The 26,712-nt window shown below is 37.2% G+C and overlaps 4 protein-coding genes across 16 annotated transcripts in view; 2 read left to right on the plus strand and 2 right to left on the minus strand.

Annotated features, from left to right (window-relative positions):
- Window positions 1–2,058: 2,058 nt before the first annotated feature.
- Window positions 2,059–9,257, plus strand: LOC115238691 (histone-arginine methyltransferase CARMER). Its single transcript, XM_029812720.1, is given in 9 exon segments — window positions 2,059–2,191; window positions 2,912–3,052; window positions 3,214–3,708; window positions 3,812–4,078; window positions 4,178–4,400; window positions 4,552–4,838; window positions 6,789–6,812; window positions 6,815–6,885; window positions 7,117–9,257. Coding segments are annotated over 9 exon segments (1,770 nt in total). The 3' UTR covers window positions 7,246–9,257.
- Window positions 9,258–9,267: 10 nt separating this feature from the next.
- On the minus strand, window positions 9,268–16,962 carry LOC115238690 (P protein-like). 4 transcript variants are annotated; one of them, XM_029812716.1, is made up of 17 exons: window positions 16,557–16,962; window positions 16,298–16,463; window positions 16,171–16,239; window positions 15,951–16,086; window positions 15,808–15,880; window positions 15,508–15,674; window positions 15,218–15,321; window positions 14,952–15,111; window positions 14,796–14,867; window positions 14,585–14,716; window positions 14,226–14,480; window positions 14,013–14,147; window positions 13,682–13,876; window positions 13,330–13,563; window positions 12,941–13,199; window positions 12,586–12,679; window positions 9,268–12,456 (listed from the first exon to the last, which is right to left on the minus strand). In XM_029812716.1, exons 1-17 carry the CDS (start codon window positions 16,663–16,665, stop codon window positions 12,366–12,368), a joined length of 2,451 nt encoding a protein of 816 aa, XP_029668576.1. In that variant the 5' UTR covers window positions 16,666–16,962; the 3' UTR covers window positions 9,268–12,365. The 4 variants fall into 4 exon arrangements, 3 of the variants coding, with proteins under 3 accessions (XP_029668576.1, XP_029668578.1, XP_029668577.1); XR_003884530.1 differs by having other exon boundaries at window positions 12,327–12,456; window positions 12,586–12,690; XM_029812718.1 differs by lacking the exon at window positions 12,586–12,679 and having other exon boundaries at window positions 12,387–12,456.
- Window positions 16,963–17,117: 155 nt separating this feature from the next.
- On the minus strand, window positions 17,118–18,233 carry LOC115238696 (cytochrome c oxidase assembly protein COX20, mitochondrial). The gene is made up of 2 exons (XM_029812736.1): window positions 18,098–18,233; window positions 17,118–18,002 (listed from the first exon to the last, which is right to left on the minus strand). The coding sequence occupies exon 2, from the start codon at window positions 17,988–17,990 to the stop codon at window positions 17,634–17,636; it is 357 nt and encodes a 118-aa protein (XP_029668596.1). The 5' UTR covers window positions 17,991–18,002; window positions 18,098–18,233; the 3' UTR covers window positions 17,118–17,633.
- A 54-nt stretch (window positions 18,234–18,287) lies between these two features.
- LOC115238686 (homeobox protein prospero) overlaps window positions 18,288–26,712 on the plus strand; it is a 35,620-nt gene continuing 27,195 nt past the window's right edge. For 5 of the 10 annotated variants that reach the window (XM_029812709.1, XM_029812710.1, XM_029812711.1 and 2 more), the window contains exons 1-2: window positions 18,288–18,694; window positions 22,227–22,358. In XM_029812709.1, coding sequence (XP_029668569.1) covers window positions 22,260–22,358 — 99 coding nt within the window. In that variant the 5' untranslated portion in view covers window positions 18,288–18,694; window positions 22,227–22,259. Of the gene's footprint in view, window positions 18,695–19,286; window positions 19,345–22,226; window positions 22,359–26,232; window positions 26,597–26,712 lie in introns of those variants that run through there. The other 5 variants (XM_029812704.1, XM_029812707.1, XM_029812705.1 and 2 more) reach the window with 4 other exon arrangements.

Consider the following 26,712-nt stretch of genomic DNA (forward strand, 5'->3'; position numbering starts at 1 on the left):
CGCCGGGGTGGGGGGGGGGTCAGATCCGTCGTCGTCGCCGCCGACTTGCCATGCTGCGGCACGCGAAATTCGCGCATGTACCCTAGCGTCCCGACGCCGTTCGCCGTCGACGCCGCCGCGCAGATACATATGCACCGCACGCATACGCACGCACGGCAGCCCGACATTTCGGCCGCCCGTTCACGCGGCTGGCTAGCTGGCTCGCTGGCTGGCTGATCGAAAGAGCTGCTCGCGACCCTTCGGCGTCACGGACGCTCTACTTCAGCCCTTTGCGATTCTATATCGCGGCGGGGAGACCCTCCCCTGAGACGTGGAGCTTTGCGATAATCCTAAACAGAGTTTCCGAACAGTCCAAGTGGCGCGCGAGGAAACTGATTGGAAAACTGGAATTTTTTTTTTTTTTTTTTTTTTTAATATTTTCTGCGCATGAAAAAATTGTTTTATCATATATATATATGTGTGTGTGATATTAAAATGTGAAATATTCGATATTGATTTATTTATTGAAAGCTCGGACCGTAAAGGGAATTGATGTTGCGCGGGTTTCTCGATTAACTTTATAAAAGCCTAATTGAAAATCGTATGTCTCTAATGATACCGAGTACTCTCAATATATATATTCCATTATTATGTTTAATCGGCTCTCTATTAGATTACTCTTTCAATAAAATTGCATTATTTTGCGCGTAAATTGATACGTCAGTATTACATTACTCAACCGCTTTTATATTCAACATGTTACGAAAATATCAGCGTGCTATTAATGCGATCTTTCTCGTGCACAATATACTAATTTTAAACAAGATATATAGTTGAGATACGTTGATAAGGGATTATTAGATTCAAATGTTTCCGCTCTAATAAGCTATCTAGTTAAACAAAATGCAATACTTCGAGCAGAAAGTTGTTTCGAGCTTGTGTAGATTTTACTGATAATTTTCAAACTTTATCATTATAGCACGTAATATATATGCAAGGCGGCGCATCGCCCTCTCCCCCTCCCCCTTGCCTACCCTCGATGCAATGATAATAGTGATTCGTTTGACCCATTCTTCATCAGCCGCTATTTCCGTAACGTATACATACAAAGATAATTGCCATGCATTCTGCAGATCGTATCTATAATTAATTCGGTTTCGTGATAATATCGATAACGTTGTCAGTGACAACACAATTGTTAAATAAAGATCTCGTGCATTCATTTATGTATATCGTATATTTATAGAGATTCCGCATTTGTTTCAGTGTGATTAATTTAATCAGGTCTAGTCTCGATTAAATTATTTTAATCTAGTGTAATTTTTCATTACACTAGATTTTATAATATTATATATGATGCGAATGTATAATATATTTTTTTTTAAGAATATAGTGATTATAGTAAATAAAATTTGTAGAAACGTGACATTAGAAAATATGTCACTTTTAATTTTTAGAGACTCGAATTCGGAATGCAACTCGCGGAAATAAAAATTACTCCGGATGAAACAATGAAAATCTTATAATTATTTCGAGAGGGATGTGCGCGGACGGTTTCTATTATTAACTATAAGACTGGAATAAAGACTGGACAAGTTGAATTGGAAATATATTTTCAGTCGATTCTGTGAAACGGTTTCGCGCGGGGATGAGTAGCGACGGTGAAATTCGCACGTTTGTACGTATCCGATGAACGTGTAGCGTGTTGAGGCGGAGGCGAAGGCGGCGACGGCGGCGGCGCCGTAAGCGAGTTCTCGCGGCACCTCGCGGCGTCCGGCGGCGAACAGCAAGAATCGCGCGATTTTGCAGCGACGGCCGGGGGTTGGTCTCTCCTATTCGAGGTGTCGTACGTACGTACGTACGTAAGCGCGGCGACGGCGGCGGCACGCTTTTGTTCCTCACACGCGAGTGCTGCGGGAGACGCGAGACAGGAGCGGCGTAACACGGAACGCGTTACGAGCGAACCACCACCGCCAGGAGGAGGAGGAGGAGGAGGAGGAGGAGGTGAAGAAGGTGGAGGAGTCGAGGGAGTAAGAGGAACCGCGTCGGGAAGCGCTGGCACACGCGGTGTCGCGAAAAATGGCGAAGACGTTTCGCACGGTGGCGGTCTCGGCTCTGTCAAACAATGGACAGTCCACGCCGAAGTACAACAAACCGGTCACGCTCAATATCAATTACGACCCTCAGGGCCTCAGCATCGAGCTTGTCTCAGGTACGGACGCGGCTAAATAGATCGTCTTCGGCGTCGACGGGACGCATCGTCGGCGACGCGACCGACGGCGACGCGGCTGATCGATCACGCGATTCGGTCATCCGGACGACATAACCACACTTCCCGTCGCATCGACTGCTTTTTTTTTTTTTTTTTTCCCCTCTCGGCAAGATCGCGCCCAGTCGTTTCCCGGTGCCCCGGGTCGATCGCCGACCGACGTCGCTTTTGGGTTCATCAAGTCCTTCATCGAAACGCGCGGGCGATCTTCCCGTCTTGTGTCTTTGTCTTTTCTTTTTTTTTTATTCTTTGCCCTCTCGTTTTTTCGACTTTTTTCGTTTGAGTCATGTTTATTTGTTTCTCATTGTTTATTATGCTAATAACGAAACACCTTGATGAAGAATCGTCGCGATGATAGGTCGAATTCTGTCGTTTGCACGCTACACGATACCGATGCTATTGTTATACTTTATAGGAGAGAGATGACATTATTTGAATGAGCAGATGATGCATGATGAAATGTTTGAAATCATTAATTTGCAACTATTGTTTTAATCAGAGGCATATATGATGATATTACTCTTTACGACTATATTCTTATTTTATTAATATATCTCTTCTCTTCATATTTTTCTCTTTAATATATATAATAAGAACCAGGGTAAAATGATATTGCTTATATATATGTTAATAAATATTTAATATCTTCAACATCCTTTTTAGGAGATATTAGCGGCAAGGAAAAGACAAGTCTGTTGGAATTTCCAGTGACTCCTAGTACTGAATGTTCTCGTGTATCATCTCGAAGTTATGTTTTTACACTCGATACAGATAGCTTACTCATTACATTTGCTAATGAAGCAGGTGAGGAAATAATTCTTCTTGCAGCTTAAGCATCTTATGTTAAGCTTTCAAATGTTATAAAATGAATATTTTTGATGAAAATGTATGTTTTTGCTCTAATATCTTCTACAAAAAGAAAAGAAAGTAGAAAGAGAATTTCAGCAAATACATTTGATTCACAGATTTTCGCAACTTTCACTCGCACATAGTAAAACTCAAGGTAGGAAAAGGTATATCAGCATTTAATGAGAGAACGGAAGAATCCTCAGCGATGCAATATTTTCAATTTTACGGCTATCTCTCGCAACAACAAAACATGATGCAGGATTATATTAGGACTAGTACATACCAACGAGCAATCCTTGGAAACTTGTCTGATTTTAAGGATAAGGTTGTACTAGATGTAGGCGCTGGTTCCGGTATATTATCATTCTTTGCCATACAAGCCGGTGCTAAGAAAGTGTACGCTGTAGAAGCGAGCAATATGGCAAACCACGCCGAGCTATTAGTTGCAGCTAATAATTTGTCGGATAAAATAATAGTCATAGCTGGAAAAATAGAGGAGATCGACTTATCCGAGCGTGTGGACTGTATAGTGAGTGAGCCTATGGGATACATGTTATATAATGAAAGAATGCTCGAAACTTACTTGCATGCAAAGAAGTGGTTAGCTCCAGGTAAGCATTTCAAGATATATCATAATTTATATGCTTTTCTCCTTCTATTGATTCTCTTCCTCTCTTTTTTTTTTTCTTTTAATTAAATTATTTTTATGCACAGGCGGGAGAATGTTTCCCTCGAGAGGTGATCTGCACATTGCGCCTTTTTCTGATGAAAATCTCTATATGGAACAATTCAATAAAGCCAATTTTTGGTATCAGACATGTTTCCATGGAGTAGATCTCTCTGCCATGAGAAATAACGCTATTAAAGAATACTTTAGGCAACCGATTGTCGATACTTTTGATATTAGAATATGTATGGCGAAATCGGTGAGGCACATAGTAGACTTCCAAACAGCTGATGAGACTGATTTACATAAAATAGGTATGAAACAAAAGATTGAGAAGTAAATAAAAAAAATTAATAAATTATACAAAGGATACAACACACTGCTAACGTTCTGCAAAATTGTATTTTCTTTAGAAATAGATGTCGATTTTCATATACTGGAGAGTGGTACATGCCATGGTCTAGCTTTCTGGTTCGATGTAGCATTTATCGGATCTACACAACAAGTTTGGTTAAGTACAGCTCCCACAGAACCTCTCACACACTGGTATCAAGTACGCTGCCTCTTAGAAAATCCATTGTTTTGTAAAAGTGGGCAACTACTCTCTGGGAAAGTCATTCTTATAGCAAATAAAAGGTAAATATTGTCTGCTATCGATTTCATCTCTGTAGTTCTACCTGTCTTCATTTTCAATATGTTGTTACAAATTTATTTCCATACATTTGTTTCCGCTGGTTACAAATTTATTTCTATACATTCTACTATTGTTATATATATTACATTTCAGACAATCCTATGATGTAACAATAGAACTGAAACTCGAAGGAACGAATATGGAAAGCAGTAGCAACACCTTAGACTTGAAAAATCCTTACTTCCGATACACAGGCGCTGCAGCGCAACCACCTCCTGGTTTAAATAACACTTCACCTAGCGAATCCTATTGGACAACTCTGGACGCGCAGGGTGCTCGACAAGCGGTGAATATGGTCAATGGAATGTCTGTTAATGGTCTTGGCGAGGTCTCAATGGACACAAGTGCGACCGTAAATCCAAATAATTTGCTGGCAATAGGTAAGGTTTGGTTTGACTCTTCAGTGTATCATTACATGTATTGAACGTACCGTGTGCGAAATATATAATATTGTAATCGACGTCCTTGCCACATGCATCACGCCCAAGAAATTTTGATTCCCCACTGTCCGATTTTTGTAGAAAATATATTTATAAAGTCCTTTGTCGCAAAATATATGAAGGATGCCTACGTGTTCGCACACATTGAATGATCGCTTTTCTCGGCCCGTATAGTCTATACGTATTTATTACATTTAAAACATAGAATATTTAAACAAAAAACATTTTAGAAGTAATAAATAATTGTCTTCGCAATTGGAGACATTCTGAAGTTTAATATTGCTCAAAATATGTAATATTTAGTGTCTATCATTTTCTATATTATATTATATCATAGATTTTATGTACCATGTTGCTGTACAAGAACGGTATAATTTCTGTTTTTCTAAAAACTGTTTTATGTGATTTGATTAAAAATTATCTCCAATGGCTCCTTCTATATAAATGTACCATTAAATAAAATTGGCATGAAATATATAGTAGTTTGTAAATATTTTGTTAAAGCTTTGTAGTGATGTGCACATGAAAGTGCTTTGAAGATTGTTTTTATTAGGTATTGTTAGATAAATCTTTCTTTATATATATATATATATATATATATATATATATTATAAAATCGCGAGAAAATCCCTATTTTGAGAAATAATTTTTGGAGTTTTTCTTTATTTGATTAAATAAAAAGCTCTTAGATCCAGAAAGCGAGAAAACAAATAAAGAAAAACTCCAAGAATTATTTCTCAAAATAGGGATTTTCTCGCGATTTTCCTACATTATTATTCATTATTACTCTTTCCTTAGTGGAAAGACAAAAACGATCTTCGCGAATGGCTACCAAATGTTCGCGGAATCGTCTCAATAGGCGGCTTAGGAAGGAATTGGCTCGGGCGTCCGCGGATCCTAGTTTTATTATTGATTATAAGAAACTAAATCTAGACGAGCGAACATTTAAATTAAGAATCCAGCGATTAAACAATACACCAACACGAGTATATATATTATAAAGCAAAAAGCCCTTTGGATGATAATTACAATTATAGTTTAAAATGGAATGAAACATTTAAAAGAAACAATTGAATACAAGCTACTTTTGATTTTTATGTGCTAATACTGTTCTTACAGATGTTAGTATAATTATTAATTACATAAAATCAAATTATTTGTCGGACCTTTTTATTGTAATGGTACTTACAGAATGGACTCACATATTTTATTACTGTACATCAAGGGAAACATTTGTACAAAGAAGAAAAAGTTCCTTGTGATTGTTCTAATTTATACATATTTTGTAGAATTTGACTCGTGTAAATAAACTTGTTTTTAGTAGTATGGGTTTATATAAATATTCAATTATCTACTCTAATCCCGTTTATAAAAATTGAGTTTATATTCTTTTTCTTCCTAACTTTTACATATAAAAGAGCTATAATTTATTTATTTATTTAATACAATTAATAAATCTATACAAATAACAGAATAAGAACACTTTTTCTTGTTGAGTACCGATAATAGATTATTTTACTATTGATTTATATAAATATCTTTTTAAATAAATATATTTCATTTATTTTTAGATGTGCACGTCTCTCTGTGTATGTGCAACAGTTCAAGTTTTTTATTTGAGCCTGTGTGGTATTTTAGACACACACATAACTCTTTTTGGATTGTTTCTTTAAATAACAATCTTGCTTTACTGAATGAAAATTTAATAAGAAGTGTATTTTTTAGTTTATTATTTTAAATACATTTTTATGTAAATTGTATTTTGCTCCCAAACTTTTTAGTATATATATAAATGATTTACATATTTATATATACTACTTTTATTCTTTTATCATTAATAATTAAACCATATATAAATATATATGAAATGTATGATCTTTTATGTAACAGGAGGGCAACCAAACATTCATCCCGGTTCACAAGCACACAAGCGGCACAATTGATAGGCGGTGGAATAACACCAAACATGTTTACATCACCCGCTACTGTAAGTACAGTTTGAATATTGACATTTCGTACACAGTAAGTTACTATGAGCAACGGAGAGCGTAATCTATGTAAAATAACGCTCTGGATGAAATAACACACAAGCATGAAACGACTATTGCGCTGAAAATTCTTTTACCATTTAGTTTGCTATATATTAATTAAATTATATATTGACGTGAGAGACGGAAACTAAAGCAATACGTCTGCTTGCGTGACTTTCGCGCTACAGCTTGGTGTTACTTTCCAGCAATCGCTGGTCCTCGGCAACTCTTCTCATTATCCAGTGAATCCCAGCCTGATGATCGGTGACTATGTGACTCCTGGGAACGGTTTATCGCCGCAAGTATATCGGCAATGATCTATGGCGAAATCGTTTCTCGCCGAATATTCTCGCAAAATAAAACAGTTACAAAACGATCGTAATAGTTGTAACAGTATTGGAGACAATGGCAACAACAGTAAACAAATCCGCAAACTGGTATTTAGCTCTCCGGCCAGTAAACTTCGACTCTCGTCTGCCGTACGGATTTTAAGTACCGTCGATTTGGCCAATTTTAATCCAGACTTTGGTCATAATAACGTCGCTTATTCAAACAAAAGTACAGTTAGACACGGGTTTACGTTCGATTGGAATTCCGCAAGAAGTAATAGGTCTCAAAGGGAGGCACGTTGGAAAAGACTGCGAGCCGTCCTCTCGTAGTTGTCATCAATTAATCGTACAGTTAGTTTCATTGGCTGTTCCATTTAGTCATTATTCGGGAAAAAGTAGAGAAAAAGAGAAAGGATCTTCCAGATCGACGAGCATGCTTGCCAAATATACCCACATGAGAATATAATATTTTTTAATGACAATACAGTATCGTCGCTCTGTAGTATAGTCATCACTATATTTTACAAAGTTTACACAAAACTGTGAAACGCGAATAATTTATAACGAAAGAGAGAATAATCTCGCGAATTGCTGCAATTTCTTTGTTTTAATTTGATGAATTGAAATGATGATTTATAAAATCGACTAAGTATTCAAAGACACATAGGGGCATATTTTACTAAGCTGCGACGTTGGCTTGGTTGGGTTTCGATATCAAGCGACTTTTACACGAGTTTTTAGAATAGGCAAACAGCGTTTCGACAACATTTTGAGAAGTGCAAAGAGCAATAATACATTAGGCATACGTTGTAGAGCACTCTGTGGCATTACCTGTTATTCAGCTGTTTCTTGCTCTTATTTTAATCGACGTGTCTTTATTACGTTAGCATGACAATACATGAGAAAGTACAACTTTTTATGAGTATTAGTTATTACATTTCAGTCACCCGTGTAATCCATATCGAGATGTTTTAATTGTTTGATAGGTATGTGTGTGCGATAACTACTCATCTATCGATTATGTTTTTATAGGTAAATTGTATATATCTGAATGTATGACACGCAAACAGATAGGGATACTTCATCTAGAAAAAGAAAACGACGGCAACTGATCGATCATGAAATCGTCCTAAATTATGAATGTAACGAGTTACGTTGCCATAGTGTGTAAATGTGTAATTGCACATTTGTTACAAATGTAGACACATTGAAACAAGGATTGCTCGAATGGAATCTTATAGTTTTATATAAGATGATCTGTCTGTAATTTGTAAGGTATAGCTTTGCGTTACACTTAATTTTTTTTATATATATTTTGTAGTCGCGAGAAATGTCTGTTTTAAAAGATTCTCATCAAGCTTTTTCTCAAAAGTGCATTGCACAGATAATATATTGTTAGGTGTTTAAAGCGATATTATCCAGAAATTGAAACAGATATATATCGGATATTATTTCTTCCTACTACAACTATGATTTTTGTTTCAAATTGTGTAATAAAAAAAGTTGGTGATGCCATTTCTTTTCTTTTTTTGCGTTGGATTTTGCATCACTTTTACATATGTTATGATGTATCGATAAAGTATTAAAATCTTTGAAAATAGACACTTTTTGCTTGAATGATCTGTACACGTAATAAGTGATGCTTGGAAACTTGTATATGTTCTCTGTACTCATAATAATATTATAAAGTAAAAAACAGAAATATACGGCCCCATAATGGCTTTTTGTCATCTTTAACTCTTTCCACTCATGTACATTGATACAGCGATATAAAGTTCAGTTATTGATAAATATAGATTGTACATTTTGCTTAATATGCGATAAAAGATAATTTTATTTATTTTTGCTAAAATTGTGTTTGAGAAAATTCTCATTATCTATTTTTATTACAATTTCCTCTCATTAAACTAATATAGTAATACAAATTTGAGTGTAAAGGGTTAAATTGTTAAGATATTTAACTATTTAACTACAATCTCTTATATACAAAGTAAAATGTTGGGATATATATATTTATTATTGCATTAAGGATTTTTTTTATTCCAGTAAATGTATGAAAGATATTCAATCAATCACGAAAACGTGTATGGAATCTGCTGTACATATATATACATCTTCGAATAATTTTTACATATGTATTGTTTAATTATATACAAGATGGTTTATCAGAAACAAAACACCTGAATAAAAAATTTTCCTAAGTTTGAAGATTGCAGAAATAAATATTACGAACATTATTTGTATTAGCACGTTAAAAGTTTTGTCTTATTTCATTTACATGAAATATTTTGAAATAGAAATATTTGGAACTGTCCAAATTATCTAATCATATGTATTTCTTTGTTGAATGGTTATTCTCACAAAAGTGTTCTGTTTCTGGTTTGAATTATCTTGTAATAATACTACTGCAGATCTCAAGGAAACTATTTCAAGTTTTATTAGGTCTTAAGCAAGTTAAACTTTATTTGTTATCTGCACATATACTTGCCATCTGATTCCGATAACACCTCTTATTAGTTACCTCATCGCCGTGGTGAATATGTATTACGATTATTTTTGCAGCAGCTTCTTGCGTATTACTTTCACAGCCTTTCCTTTGAAACTCCTCGATACGAGTCACGCACGATTCGCGTAACGCACTTCGAATAAAAAAGCTAGGTAATTTGTACTTACTTTTCTCTACAGGACTCTTTCGTACTTTGCGCGCTTATCTGTGAGAAATGTAAATAAACGCGCGGCTATTTCTCGATGAAGTATTTCTGGAAGAGATGTATCGTATACGCTTGTTAAATGCGCGCCTCGACACATACACAAACCAATCTCGTGACAGGCATTCCACAAGTGCTACTAATATTGCATGGTTTGTTGTAATTAATATAAGGGCCTGCTTCTTCCATCGTTTTTTTGGGATAATTGCATCGAAAGCAATATTTAGAATGTAATCTAATTTTGTTCTCTTTATCTCTCTCCCTTTTTTTTTTATATTACCATCGAAAAATCGAGGATCTAACCGCGATATTAAAAACGCCTTTTAACACCCACCCACGTTTCTAGATATTGTTTTCGATGCATTTTTACATTGATGTGAATGTGTGCGTTTTTCTTTTTGTATCGTTAGAATATCGAATATATAAGACTGCTACACCGCTCGGAAAAGCATACTGATGCGATATTACATATCTCATCCCAGTTATGTCTGTGTCACGGTTTTTGTCGTCTCGAGTTATTGTCATTTTTTATACCGTTTCAAGTTTTCAACATCTCACGCAATATTTCGCCAGGAAGTGTCTTCTTTTTTCAAATCTCAAATAATCGTTCGTTGTAATCGGATTTCGAATATTTCGTCGATTGCTAAACTGGGGTATATTTTGTTATCTCTCTCATACTCATGCGTATGTTTTCGGGCGGTATGTTTGAGTATTAAATAGTTCAGCAGTGTTATATAGAAATCTCTGTGCGTTTCAACGACTGAAAGATATATAAGAGATATCTCAGATAGTTATTAATGAGCTCTCGAAGAATGCCTTTACTGCGCGCTAAGTCTGGATTTTATTTGACAAAGTTACTTCGTATTCGGCATCGCGACGAAGATACAGATTTGACGTTTACGATTCGTATCCCGGTAAAGCGTAAGAGCATGGTTCTACGAAAATATTGTATAATCGCATAAAATCAGAATTATACAAATATAATCTATAGTGTAACTGTGTAGTAAAATTGATCGGTCATGTGTTTAAGATAAGTTTTTCTCGAATTGTTTCCTTTGTCATACTTGTGAGACTTTTCATTCATGTGACAACTTTTTAACGCTGTTTTTAATTTCAGCTATTAACGAGTATCTCTTTTCTGAATATTTCTAAATAATTTTAATCCAAACTTGAGAAGCAGCTATCTAATTTTATTTTACATTTGGAGATTATTCAATCTTTTATACATGTTTATAAAGAGATATGTCGTTTCTGTCGTGTATTAATGAAAACAAAGTTCTATGATGCAGGTGGAAAGACAAATAATTCACACATCAGAAATTATAGTACTTACAAATAACAGGATTGCAGTAAAGCAGAAAAACATCATTCTAAATATCACATCATTAACATCATTAATATGTTATATTTATTGTAAATACGATAATATTTTTGCAGCAGCTCTCTGTGATTCTTCTCTATCGCTTCTTTATAAGACATTTTTTTTCCCGTGCTATGTACGCAATTCTAAGATAGTTTCTGATTTAATGCAAACTCGTAACGTTTATATTTATAATAATAATTTTAATAAATTTCTTTTTCAATCACAGTAATTTATTGTCAATTATTAAAATACTAATTTTGCGTGTAAGAGATATTAAATAAAATGGGATATTTCAGTTTCACAGTGATTTGATCCAAATGCGATTGTATTGCACTGAATTGCAAGGCACAATTACGAATAATATAAGTTTGCGCGATAAATTATTCGATTTTGAAGAACTTGACGATGTCACAAACTTTGGACATTTTTTTTCTCCCGGAGAGCATCTTTTTAATAAAAATATTTCAACGAATTGTCTAGCATATATAAATGTATTTCATGTGTGATCATTAAATCTTTTTACAATAAGAGTTTTGCCAATTACAATTCTTTTATATTTACGCATTGTTATTTATAATATTATTATTATGAAGTAAACGTGTTTCGTATCAAGATAAGCAATTAAAGAATAATATTTATTGCAAATGAGACATATATGTATATATAATGACTATTATATATTATATGTCTGATTTTTTATATCACAGAACTTTATCAATTTCTGTTTTTTTACAATTTTCTTATACAAATTCTATTATGTTTAGAATCATAAAAAGTATATACATATTTAAATTATAATAAATATGAAGTAAAAAAACTATAATACATAGATTTTCGAGATATTATGTCGCGTTAAATGAACAACTCTGTTTATCGAAACTTATAATTCTTGAGAATTATTTGATAATGTTACGTAATTATATTAATTTGCTCTTAAGAAATTACATGATAAACATTTTTACAAATATACGATACAAGTACATCGTTTCTTGTATATCGAACAAATCTTCGCTTTCATATATAATTCTTCATTATATTTACTTTCCATTCCAGCCGAAGACTACGTGGGCAATCATTAAATATATTGTTATTGTTATAGTACTTGTTATCATGATGGGAAATCCTACCCTGCAATATATCAAAATAATAACGCGTTTTTAGTCTTTAATTGTGATTTTAATGGCGAGAATTTTGTGAGAGAAACGCGATGACATTTTCCATTAGCCATAAATCATAGCTTCTCGCGATTTTACTTACTTGAAGAATTGCATGAAACTAAATCTGTAGCCGTGCTGTTCCGCGACACCCATGCAAACAACGTTGGAAGAAGCTCCAATCAAAGTTCCATTTCCTTTAAACAAACTGCTGAGCTAAACAATACTGCTATTCATTTATATAAGGACTAGAAAAGCTAACGCTTGCGTCAACTTATACGACATGATTTGTTATTCTAATACGATGATAATTGAATGAACCGACTCATAATAATACTCTACGAAAAGCTCAAGATTTATATTCAAGCTTTTATATTCAGAATGGATTTTGAAATTTCGAATTATTTCAACTCTCGTGGAGAATCGTTGGATCTAACAATAAGACTAACTTTTCTTACCTCCCATACAAGCGCCGAATGTCAATGCCCATACCAAGGGTTGCATTGGCAAGCTGAGCTCACGATTTTGCGCCAGATTCGATGCGATTCTCACCATCATGGTAGCGAGTGGTACGTTGTCGACCAAGGAGCTTGCTAAAGCCGACACCCAGAGCAACAGCAGTATCGCAACCGCTAATCGGGACTCTTCGTTAACCGATAGAATAAAGTTCTCGGTTTGTTTGCCGATCCAAGTGATGAGACCCAAACGCGAGAGAGCCTACAGAATTTTTTAATAAGTCTCCTGTCAGATGTCTTTTACTCCGATGTGATTTTGAGTATGCGATTCGAGGAAATCTACGTTGAAATTAACATGGGAATTTTTTATACAGGTTTTAGTGTAACGTTACCTCCATAAGAATAAACAGCGACGCGAAGAATAATAACGTGCTCCATTCGACACGCGCCATAAGACCATCGAAATCCTCGCTATCGGCCAATATCAATAGCAGCGTCACGCCAATCAAGGCGATCCAGCCCAGAGACAAATGCAAATCAGGCACGCTGTGCAGAAAGAAGAGTGTGATCACGAAAGCCAGCACGAATCCCGATTTTGCCAGCAACCATTTATCCCTGATGGGATACTGAAAACGAAAGACACGCTTGTAGAAAAAATGCATAAATTGCCGTTTCATCAACCAGCAAAATAAATTCGGACACAATAACAGTTTCTAATATATATGCGATTGTTCAGAAGCTTACTTTTTCCTGTAATTCTTCGAGCGTAGTCTTGTACTTTTCTAACGCTGCGCTTCCTGTTATCAGCTTCTTCTTTAGTTGAGACAGTAAACGCTGCACTTTCTTCAACAATGTCTCCCTCACCAGATTCTCGTCCCTGCTGTAACTAGACAGACTCGCTGCCGCTCGTTGCCAAATGGCGATCATGTGTCTCAGATCCTGCGAATAGATGATGCGTAAAATCTTAATTCGTTCTATATTTAAATTATAACATGTATAACAAACTAAATTATAGCAAATTTACAACATATATAATTAATTATGATCGGAATCGATTTTTTCTTCTCTGATGTACCTGTACATCTTGCGGCTCGTTGAATCTAAGAACCGCGATGTCTCGGAAGATGTAGCGGATTTGCGCGGAAACCACGATCAACACTAGTATCACCCCGATACTCATGTGCAACGAGAAGGTGCCAAAGTCGATTTCCTGCCGCGATATAATAATCCGTTAATTATCAATTCAATCAAGGAGAAAAATTTATTCACGAGCGCAGTAAACACTCACGGCATTCTTGACGTCTTTATTGGAAGCGATGATGACATTCGGCGGATCGCCAACAGGCGTCATCGCGCCTCCGATATTGGAGTAAACCACCATAGCGGTCAAGATCGGGACCGGGTTTAACTCCATTACCTCGCACAGCCGGATAGTCACCGGTGTCATTAGCAGCACAGTCGTTACGTTGTCCAGTATCGATGACAGAAGGGCGGTAAAGAAGCACAGGGCCATAATCAACGGCCACAGTTTACCGGCGGTTATCTAACAAATGGAAATGGCGAATATAAAAAAAAAAAATCGCGCATTGCTTCGGCTACGAACGTTTTATTTTAGGCTATTAAATATATGTGTCATTTTTTTCTTGCCTTGTAAGCGTAGACTGCTAGCCAGTCGAATATGCCGGTTTCGGCGATAATGGCTACCAGCACCATCATGGAAAACAATAACAGCAGCGTATCCATATCTATCCAAGACATTATTTCACCCATACTTGGTCGCTAAAGAAAGACACTGCTTCTTAAATTTATCCTTAAATATTTTATCACACACAGAAGGGAATATATCTTATATATGTACCTCGTTTAAACTCGCCAATATTGCAATAGACGTCGTAGACGCTAAAATGGCAGCCAAAGTTCTATGGACAACCTGATATAGTTGCATTTAATAAATATAATATTGATAATATTTATAAAGTCTACAGGAACGTAAATATTTCACGATATTAGTTACCTCGAAAATGATCATGATGTAGAGGCCAATTAAAACGAAAGCGGCGTATATTATGCCGACATTGGCATTCATCGGCGACAGATCGTAAGCTAAAGAAAACGCAAGGTTTGACTCCAAATTTGTATGAAATTTGATATACATTACGCCGCGCGACAGTGCCCTGCAAATAAAATTAAATGTTTCAGTTGACATAAAAAAAATATGTATATATATAAGGAAATTAAAAAATATAACAATAAATAATCATAAAATACGAAGTAACGCACTCGCTATCGACGTTTATTTCAAAAGTTCTTTCCTGCCTCTGTTCGGGAAAGATGTCCATCAAGTTTTCGGGCAATAACGGCAAGGTCCACACATCGCTTACGTTCTAAAATTGACAAGAATTGCGTGCGATACAATTAAATAATAATTTGCTCAGATGACTGATCTCTTTTTTTCGTTTCTTTTTGTTTCAGAATTGGCCGGATTGGCGTATTCTACCGTCGTAAAACGTGAGTACGTATGCAATAATTTTTGTATAAACGCTAATTTTCTTAATAATGTACGTAAATACCTTCGAATTGACGTAAGGCGTATTCTCATCTGTAAGAAGTTCTAACCATGTCATTAAATAGCGCGTGGATAAATTCGCATGTTGCTCGGTTTTATACGAGGGCAGCAATGATCCTTTTATCGTTACGCTAATCAACTTGCTCATAATAGGTTCGCTGATTTGGTAATCTGAGAGAATATATTAAGGATATTTTAGACAAAAGAAAATTATTTTTCATTCGGTTTATGTGTGAATATTAATTTTGTCAAATTATATTTCTCGCTCAAATTAGACGAGACGGTTTTCTGATTGGAAGGATACTTGAAGTTTGTCCGTTAGGAATGGAAAACCGATGCATCATCTCGATCTTTTCGCCTTTGAACATGAGTGTTATCTGTAATGTGAGGAATCAAAGTATAAGTACAGACGCGCGATGGTCAGTCGCAAAGATATAATTTTCTTACTGTAAATAGTAGCCAACAGCAGGAGAGCGCGATCAATTTCGAATAGCGGCAAAACGGCTTCTGCTTCTCTTGCGTGTGCATATCTTGCCCGTCCTCGTCGGCATTGCTCTGAATTGTTTGAACTTGACTTTGAGCGCTGCAAAATTATTATGTGAATTATTACATTTATATTTTTCTTGAAACCAGCCATGTGTCAACAACCGCGTAGGATATAATTTACTTAGTTTGCGGCACGAGATGCGGGCACATGTTCACAACCAGGCAGTCCCTCTTCACGTAATCCATAGATCTGGGAATACGCGTTATCGTTAGAAGCATATCGTTTCGATTATATACTTTTATCTCACCTCGCCTCCGCTATCCGGTCGCATTCCCTTTGGAAAATCGCCAATCTGGGATCCAGACGGATCGCCTCCGGCAATTGACTCCAAGCGCGGAGAACATCGTCGGAGATCTGTCCGAATATCATGGAACTCGAGACAGACGAGCTAGGACTGATTGGACTGCGCATAACTTTGAGAGGATACTCGTTACAAAATTATATCCAAAAATTATGACTGAGCTATTTTAATTGATTTTTTTTTTTTTACAACACCTTGTATCTACCTGAGTTGTTACAGCTGCAGTGAGAGATTTGTCCTGAACCGGTCTTGAGGAACACCTGAGGTATTTGCAGATCCGTTTCATCGTCGCTCGTATCGTTTCGTCGCGACATTATAATTGTTTATTTGAAATCTCTCGTTATTGTCCTTTATTGTTTGTAACTTTTTGAAGAGAGACGCTAGTTTCATTAAACTTTTTATTTATGAAGAACCGCGCACATTGTGATTGTATCTCCTACTGCAGACAAAACTTTACCCGTGAAATCTTTATAGAGGTCATTCTATCTACTGTTTATATTTGTTTCATATGGAAATAGAATCATCGAATTCATAACGTCTTGATATGATACAGAACGATATATTAGATTATTTATCGGATATATACATATAATTTTGGCGCAATAATAAAAGAAATATATAAAAATGTTTACAAACTAAGAAAAATCGCGTATTTTATACAACTTTGAATCTTTTTTTATAAATTGAAATATAAAAATTTACGTTTTATCATCTATCATTATCTAAAATGTTAAATATTTTGGACAAAATTAAATATATGTATAGCTGGAAAATATACTTTTATTCTACAATTTATACATGTAGTATCTTCACGTGTTATATGGATTAAAAATAATCGAAAAATATTTTTAAACACTATTTCTATCAATTATTTTGACACAATGTAATAGTATAACAATCATATATTGACTAAATTATATGACAATTCAACTGTACAGTATTCAAATTTAGGAAATTGTGTATCAATTGGTATAAAATTATTTATTTCTAATATATCAAGAACATCTGTATATATGTACATTCGATTCACACTATTCAGATTAACAGTCCCACAAATATCAAATTATATACATAAGTATTATGTAAACAGTTTGTTGAAAAGAAAAATTATCAGCAAGAAGCTTTAGACATCCTTTTACATGCATTTCATAAATAATACAATAATCTTACCTATATATTACGCATTGCATTGTGCTATTCTGTGCGATAAAGCATTACATAATATATCTACTCTCTTTACAAATAATTTTAGAAGTCTTTGAAAGAAAATAAACAGGGTGTCTCAAGCATCGACTAGCTTTCCCTGTTGCTCTTGGAAGGCTTCATTAACTTCCTCCTCGGTACTAATTGATTTCTGCCGTAAAAGGTGTTTTATATCGTCCATGGCGTACTTTTGCATCACATGATCGTATCGGCAAAAGCACCAATAAACTACGGAGATACCCATGTAGGATCCCAGGGTCATGTTCGTCGACAGCTTTATTCGACTCGTGAACATGAAGGTGGCCAGGCCGGTGGCGATGCCGCCGTAGATGCCGTACAACATGCTCATTTTGAAACAGGGAATCTTGCTGATGTCTCGGCCAAACAGCATCACCGCCTTAGATCGGTCGTTCTCGTCTATAATCTCGGTGTCCATCGCGTTGCGTTTCTGTTATACAAAATAATATAAACGCCTTTATGTAGCTTTGGACAGCAGAATGCGCAAAGTGAGGTTAAACCGATAGCCGAATGAAATAAACAGACCTTATTGTTATCCTCGGAGAATCAGCTGTTCTGTCAAGACGGTATCCGAGATCCTCGTACGAGGGCGCTGCTAGTGCAAAATTTTAAATGGCGGCTGCTACTCGAACGTTCGTTCGGCCATGTTCGGTTATGTTCGGCTATCGCCGGTCTCGGTGTTCAGTTCAGTTGCGTATGGGGCGCCGGTTGACTGGTTGACATTACTTGACATCGCGCAGCGCGACGCGTGTTGCGTGCTATCTAGCTCGAGTGACAGGTGGTGCTCCAATCCGTACATACATTAGTCGCTTACGCGAGAAACGCGATTCGCAGGAAGACATCGTCAACGTTTGTAAAGTGTGGTGCGACGCCCTACGGTAAGGGACACCAAGGGACACACACGTCACGAGTGAAGAAGAGGAGGAGTGAGGAAACGTCATCGCGTCTTGAATAGAGCCGCAAGTCGTTATTTCGACTCCCACGAACACCCGTCCAAATCGCCGTGACATGCACGCACGATCGGTGCGTAGCTGCTCCTAGGTGCTTCCCGTGTGTCAGGTCCTACGATGTATACCACGTATTCGTGCGACGACTTACCCGGGAGATTCAGCTGTAGAAGAGGTAAGTGTTTATCCCCCTCGTGTTATCCTTCTACCTCGCGAACGTCCTCGCGGATTATCTGTATTGTGGCTCGTTAACCTTATATTCGCGAAGACATTCGCGACTCTAATCTTGAAAGATTTCACTTAACTACTCTCAATATGTGTGATGTGTGTGAATTGGAATTTGTGATTATTTCCTTTGTCATTATTTCAATATTACAATTCGATTTTTCGAAACGATCCACGATACAGGTATGTCTCGTAAGTAAATGTAACGTACGTTGGAGACATTTAATGTTACGTCATCGTGTAATGCGCGGAGCGTGCTACTCCCCGAAAAATAATTTACGATTATAAAGGGTGTGGAAATGAAACGCACCATATGTATCTTGAACTTACAATTGACATTGCATTCCAAATAATATTATTCGAGCAATACGATATTTTAATGTTTCACATTTTACGTTTTATTATTTTTAATTTTCGTATTATTTTTTTCAATTGTGTCGACGATAAAACTACTTCATATCGAGAAATATCCTTCGACCGAGATGCGGCGGCGAGTTCATTGAAACTCTCGCATGATAGTGGACGACTTAATTTTTTTACAGCGTATTCGAGATTACTCTCCGGCAGGCCAGGCAAAAAAACGCAGGGATTTTCGTTTCTGTGAGTACGGAATCGCGGAAACGCGGTGCGATATCCGTTCAGGATAATCGCAAGGCGCGGGTAACTTTTATTGAGGGGGAAAGGTGCATGCACGTAATTTTCTCGCTGTCTCGCTATCTCGTGCACTACTAATCATATCTCGCTGTATCTATTTTTTTGTCTCTATCTTTTCTTTCTTTCTCTTTTACTCTCGGTTTTCGCGAACAAATTTTATTCCACGGATTAGCGATTTAAAATAGTTTACGAAAAATTGACGAATTAAGAAAATGAAATGCAAGGGTTCTCGATTCTGAAAAAGACACACGTTCCAGAATTCTAGAATCCAAAATTTAATTCGGATAATAATTTAGTCATCAATTGTGTATATAGATGATCGCTATTACAAATTGAAGAATCGTCGAATAATGTTAAATACATAAATGACTTGTTAAATTGACAACAATTATCTTCACGAAATTTCTGCGACTTTTTTTGCAAACACGAACGACAAAGTCCTATTGCGAAGATCTTTTTTTGTTTGAAAAAAATAATGATATAATAAAACGACCGGCTCGATATTAGAAAATTACACCTACGATGGCGCAGGATACCTCGTAGTACTTTATGATGCTTGCTAACGGTAAGCGGAGATTTCGCACGAAAAAGACGCGGCAAGAAAGGTCAGATTCCATGCATTTATGCAACGCGAAGCACCAACTTGCAGACACAATTACCTGTCGCTCGTAAATCACCTCGGATCTGTATTAAAACCGACCGACCATATAGATTGCATCTTCCACGGCATGGAAATAAACGGTGTACGAAACGAAGTGTACATAAGATGGTCTATCATTACCGCGATATATCTCATACTCGTTGATTTTAAGTTTCGAAATGCTTCTACCTCGCGTCGAAATTTTACTCCTATTTTCAATCTCAATTTTTCCAGGTTTATAATTTGAAAAGAGAGGATTTCGAGATAAATTTAATTTGCATAAAAATTAAGCTTCTATTCTCTTAAATTGAATCGGTGAAAATGTCATTGATTAAAGCAGTGATACAAGATTTCATAGAAGATCAGTGTATTTCTCATAGATCTTCAGTGAAAACACTCATACTTTGTTTCTCCACTTATGTTTCATTGATTATGATCAGTAAGATTTCACTGAAAATCAGTGATAATTGTACATATTTGCAACGTGTAGTTTTTAAAGTTTCTTTTCCTATTTATTTTGGATTGCTAATATTTGGGAGAAATTACATACACATATTTGGAATAAAACATATTTAAATAGGATACAAATTTAGAATTATATATTTTTTTATTCTAAAGATGTAATAAAAATCCACAAAGAATGAAGAAGCTCTTGATCAAAATTTCAGATATTTCTTTAACAAAAAATATAAATTTATATATCTTATACAATAGGAAAAAATTTTCGACTCGAGTTTTTGTTCTTTGGAAATCTTTGATATTCAGAATTATTTTTCCACATTTGCGCGTCGCGAGGAATATATCTATGCGAAATGTGAACATACGTTTCCGCAATCGTCGCTCTCTAAGCGATAAAAAAAAAATCGGGCCAGTGCCATTTATCGTCCTACATTTGGAGATCGTAACACGCGCCGGACACCTTTCACCATCTATGCGATGTATTTAAAATCAAATTCCTCGGAACGCTCCCACTTGCCTACGCGTAGGTTTTGTTTTTTTTTTTTTTTTTTTTTTAAATTGACAGTCGAACATATGTTATCTCAAGGAGAATTGTTCGGGACGCGAAATAAATCACGCGCATAGATAACGCGTTGCAAGGAATGTTTTCGCACATTCTAAATAATAATGCTATTCCAGATATTCGATAACGGTACTCGCGATATTCATCTTGCGAAAGATTGAATACGCGAGCGAATCATTACATTCCGCTCGTGTGGGTCAATATCCGTCTACGTTCGCGATCGAATTTTAGAAGCGAACGGTATTCCCAGTCGGATCTTTAAAATCCTTGCCCCATTTTCTGAATTTATCCCTCTCTCGCGAGAGAGATACCTCGCTGTTTTATTTTTTTTTTATTTTTTATTTTTTTATTTTTTATTTTTTTTTAGTGATCCCAGATTTAAGGGCGGAATATTTTATCTTTGTCTCGTATATATCTATTTTTTTTAAAATAAAGTTAGATGATATTATAAACAACGGAGATGTTAACAAAACAGAGTGTCTCAAAGAAATCCGGGAGTGAACAAGAACGTGTCTCTAATTTCTTAGAGAATGTCCTTTCGTATCTAACGTTTCTTCTCCGTATATCGCAACGTTAGCGCATCTAATGGGGACGCGAGTTTGGTTCGTGACCTGCAGATCGAGAACCGGGACCGTCTAACGCGAAAGATAATCATAGACAGTGCACCTGAATACGTGCTTGCATTAAATCGCGCATTTTCTCCCTTCGACCGAAATAGGCCTCTGCGTATCGATCAGCACGGACTTATTTATGCCTGTCGGTGGTGGTACTTTTTTCATTTCTTGGCGCATATCTCCTTCTACTGCAAGAAAAAAATCTTTTACGCTTTGTTTAATGAGAGGAATCGAATAAAGATATTATCCGCGTCGATTGCGAAGTGAAATATTAACGAGGGGTGAATGGGAAAGGCAGAAGTGTGCAATCAGAATGATTATTACACGCATAGTTTAACTCCTTCCGCTATACGCGTGTCGTATGATGGTACGTGGGCGTATAAAAAACGATGGAGGTTTGCCTACTAATTTCTAAGTGAAAATATACTCTGGTGTATTCTGTAAACTCCGAACTTTACGCGTCTCTCTTCTAAATTCGGCTTTAATAAACGTAGAATAGAGCACAGATTAGCGTGGAAATTCACGCGGGATCTAATATACGTACTTTTCACAGCATCCGGTGCTGGGACAAGGTTGGTGGATCTATATGGGGCAATGCGTGTCTCGTAAGGCGGGCGCCGTCGTCGCAGCATCCGGTCATCACAATTCGCCTTCGTACCGTATCATGGACAAGGCCCAGAAACAGGTGAGCCTCTCCGATTCGAAATTTTCCTGCTATTTTCAATCTCAATTCTCTTACGTTTATAGGTTCTAGAGGATTTCGATAAAGAGAGAGAAAGAGAGAGAGAGAGAGAGAGATTTGATTTATGTAAGAATTGAATTCCTACTTTAAATAAACCATCTCTCATTTAGAGATTCAAAAGAGGAGAGCTCCCGACGAAACTATATATTCTCTTAAATGGAATCAAATTATCACTGATAGGAATCAGTTAGTGATAGTGGCCGATTTTTCAGTGAAATCTACCAGCTTTTATCAGTGACATTTTTATTAATTTAATTTAACGGACTGAGGTCAAAGTTTCAAGAAAACTCATCTATTTACAGTATCAGCAGATATTAAATTGAAAATTGAAATCGAAAGTAAGAGGATAATTTCGACTCGCTGTCAGGATGCCTAGATTCGAGCCGTCACGACTCATAAAAAGCCATCACGCCGTAAAAACACCGCTCTTTCTATCGTTGATGGACATTGAACTTCGAGGTCCGCGCTCGCCGCTGCGGCGACGCATCGAGTTTCGCTCGCCAGATCGAAGCGTTCACTCAACTTTGTCCCTGACTCTTTTTCGTTGCGTTTACATAATATCCATGGAATACTGTCGGCGTATACGCTACAATATGCGACTTATCGCGTGTATGTCGCATCGCGATCGCGAGTAACGTACGCACGTACGTATATATGTAGCGAAAAATCCAATTGATTGCACGGATGGCTAGCTAAAGGCTATGTTGAAGTTCAATGCCCTTCCTCAACCACGTTTCCACCTGCAACGGTATCGCTACCACCTGTGAATATATATCATTCGTGCGCATCTGTCGTGTCTATACGATGTAACACGACTTGCATCCCGTTTCGTTCCATGAAAATCCGCGCGATCGACGATGCGTGACCGAATATTGCGTTGGAGTATTATGTCGAATGCGTTGAATTAATGCTGTCTCATGACATATATTGAAGTTAAAAGTACGATAAGCATGACCGTTTTATCTCATACTCGAAGTACATTCGCGTCGTCTGGCAACCTGAGTCGAAATTTATCTCCTACTTTCGATCTTAATTTTCAATTTGACATCTATTCTGATATTTTAATCAATAAGATCACTCTCTCTTTTTTTTTTTTTAATTTACAGTCATGGAGCAAAAAATGTAAATGTTTAAATAAGAAATTGTTTGTTTAGTATTTAACAAAATACAGAGCTTAATTTCTATATAAATTAAACTTATCGAAATTCTCTAGCTGTAAATGTGAAAAAATGGAAGTTGAAAATAGAAATATTTCGACTCTGGAAAATTTACATAGTTATTATATTATCGATCCTTTCTTCGTATAAATAATTATTTGCATTTTGAAATCGGCACTTTCGCATATATAAACGTGAAGAAAATCATTCCACGCATAATAATTCGCACGCTTGAATACTTTCACTAACATTTAATGCAAGAAAGGTTTTTATTACCTATCGAACACGTCGATGTATAGTATCAAGGTATATTGATCTCTGCTTTCGCGGCACGCGTTAACTTTCTCGCATAAATGAATTGCAACGAATTAACCTTCTTCGAACGACCATGCGCACATAAACGCAAATAGATATGTAAATGTCTTTACGTCAGCGATTACCGTTGCTTGCAATTTTTAATTTGCTTCAATGCGAGGATAAATGAGTTTAACGATGATAATGTTACGGAGAATAGCCTCTATACTCCTCAAGTTACAGAAATAATGCGCGCTTTTGGGGAATAATCAGTCCGCGAACATCGTAAATGATCGAAAAGTTAATTTATAGCTCTTAGTTCCTTAACGAAGTCGAGTTACCATTAATTTGCGCGAATCTTACACAAGCAACCTGCGATAGCAACGCGCGCTTCCCCGCGATAAGAATCAACGTACGCATGCAAATTGTTCGTTAATTAAATTTATTCATTAATCGCGACCAATAATCTCGCCAACGGTTTCTCACATGTATGCACACGCGCCGTTAAATTCTCATCCGGAAACAAGAGCTCGCTCTTTTGTGAGAGTCTTTTTGCCCATTCGAAGACGCGTTATTAATTCACGCGACCGATCTTGCTTCGGTCGAACATGATGTGCTTCCCATTGTTCGTCGTCACGCGTGTCGGTTCCGTGGGTAGTCTCGCGCCGGGCCGGAAACCGAGAGGCTGAAAACCGGCACGGCACCCGCACGGTTCAGGTGCGAAGAAGGAGAAATCGGCGGAGAGAGAACGCGTCTTTTCTCTCCATTGTTCTTTCCTCGTCTCTTGCATCCACGTGCTCTCAGCCGTGCCGATTCGCACGGCGATCGCGCTTGCTCCCGCGATCGAACGATGGCCGCTTGCTTCTCCCATTGTCTTTCCCTTCATGATTTCTCGTTAATGGCTGAAAATCCGCGGACTCTCTCCCCGATCGAGAGACGTACGTGTCTGTAAGCGGAAGCGCCTTTCTTTCGGTTGCGTATGCGAGAGAGTTTCATTGATGATCGGAGAAAAGAAGCTCGCCACTCACTTTGGCTCTCGCGATTTTATCGCGAGACTTTATCGCGAGATGACACGCAAAAGTCTATTCGCAAAGTCTTATCAGCAAGGTCGATAACTAATTGTAAGTCCGACGTCATTTTAGTGAAGAAAAAAAAAAGAGATCAAGATTGTATTTTTATCAGGAAATACATCATGATAATCTTATCGTATTAATCTATTCGTTAGACAATCTTTGTTTCTTTGTGAGATTTGATATTACAGTAGCATGGTATCTCTCAAAAATTATTGGCTGTTTTTTTAATAATAGATTCTCTGGCTAATTTTGAAACGATTTTTTCTTAGCGAAAATATCAAGGCATCGATGACATTTGAATTATAAGTTTTGATTGAAGAAAGACTTTGCACAAATTAAACTTTGTGGAGTTGAACGATTAACGAAACTACATTCTTCAATTAAGTTTAAGTGAAATCTCAATTATAATCTTAAATTAAGATTCAATTATTTGATGGAAGATATGATGGAAAAAAAATGGAAACTCAGAAAATGCTAATTTTCGTCGACATTTTCGCTGAAAAAAATCGATTCCCATTTAGCCAGAGAATCTACTGTTAAAAAGACATTTTCTCTGAAATCTATTTATATTTATAGAAATATATATATAGATAGAAATTTTGCATAATTGATTTATCAGAAATTTATGTTAACGTTACTCTTTGACTCGGTGAATCACGTTGCTGATTCGTGCTTCAAACGATATCACGCAACGGTTCGCGCGAGAGAGATCATTTCGTTCTGATAGTTTCGCATGATCGGCATTCAATTGCCAATTCCGCACGAATCGTTCCTCCTGATAACAATGCGCTACGATCTGACGTAGACCCATCGCTGAATCAGACGATTCATATACAGGGTGCGCCCTGAATGAAAGTGATCGATAGTAAATAAGAACGTTTCTCTTCGCCGAATCGATTCGTCTTTAGCGAACCGAGGGAGGGGCGAAGTATTATACGCGGGGTCGTTTCTACGCTACTTGATTTTAAAACCGAGCCAGCCCGAGAACACCTGATACAAACTATCCGTGTGTCTCTGTCATCTGTCATGCTCTATCTCTGCAACTCTCTAACGAAGTCAAAATTGAATAAAATACATGAGATACGCTCCCTCACTCCTCCCGCTTCTGCTGTTAAGACACCCTGTATATCGAAAGAAACCCGGGCCGCGCATCCGCAAGATCAGCAGCCCCTCGGCTGATGCGTCGGCGACGTCGCGGCGCCGGCGCAGACGGCCGGATCGATCCCGCTTTTCTCGCGTACGACGGGTAGGCCGAGGGAGCGAGCGAGACGCAAGAGTGGCGCGGGAGGAACAGCGGGGGTGACGACGACGACGAACAGCGACGACGTCGGTGCGCCGTCGCGCGTTTCCGCGCCGTCGAGAGATCGTCGCGTACTATCCTTACGATGTGACGGATCACGAAGAGAGAGATTCCTCCGCCATCCTCTCCTCGAGAAGAACTCACGCTTTTCGCGCCGGTTAAGAGTTAGATATTCGCGACATGACGACGCGAGCTCGAAGCCCCGTCGCGGGCGGCCGTCAATCCCCGTGAGAGAGAGAGATCGATCGACGACCGGCCGTGTGACATTGGCCCGGGCGCGCTGTCATGGAGTACCGGTGCGGCAGCACGAGATGCGAGGACGACTCGTTGGAGAACGAGAAGGGCATCGGCGTTGCGGTAAGGCATGCCGGGACACGATAAAATTTGCTTTTTCCCTTCGGATTTTCTCTTCTACGGAAAGGAGTCAGAGAATCTCGAAGCTATACGTGTGAAAAATTTCGATGGAATTATAT

This window comes from Formica exsecta, unplaced genomic scaffold (assembly GCF_003651465.1).
Source record: "Formica exsecta isolate Colony F162 unplaced genomic scaffold, ASM365146v1 scaffold353, whole genome shotgun sequence".
Taxonomy (NCBI): domain Eukaryota; kingdom Metazoa; phylum Arthropoda; class Insecta; order Hymenoptera; family Formicidae; genus Formica; species Formica exsecta.

What these genes read in the sequence shown, in the direction of transcription:
- LOC115238696 (XM_029812736.1), bottom strand. Translation starts at nt 17,990, where the DNA reads ATGGACACCGAGATTATAGACGAGAACGACCGATCTAAGGCGGTGATG.
- LOC115238690 (XM_029812716.1), bottom strand. Translation starts at nt 16,665, where the DNA reads ATGTCGCGACGAAACGATACGAGCGACGATGAAACGGATCTGCAAATA. An exon ending in GACCGGATAGCGGAGGCGAG is followed by an intron (nt 16,240 to 16,297) that starts GTGAGATAAAAG and finishes GCGTATTCCCAG; the next exon opens with ATCTATGGATTACGTGAAGA. An exon ending in GCTGTTGGCTACTATTTACA is followed by an intron (nt 15,881 to 15,950) that starts GTAAGAAAATTA and finishes CTCACATTACAG; the next exon opens with ATAACACTCATGTTCAAAGG.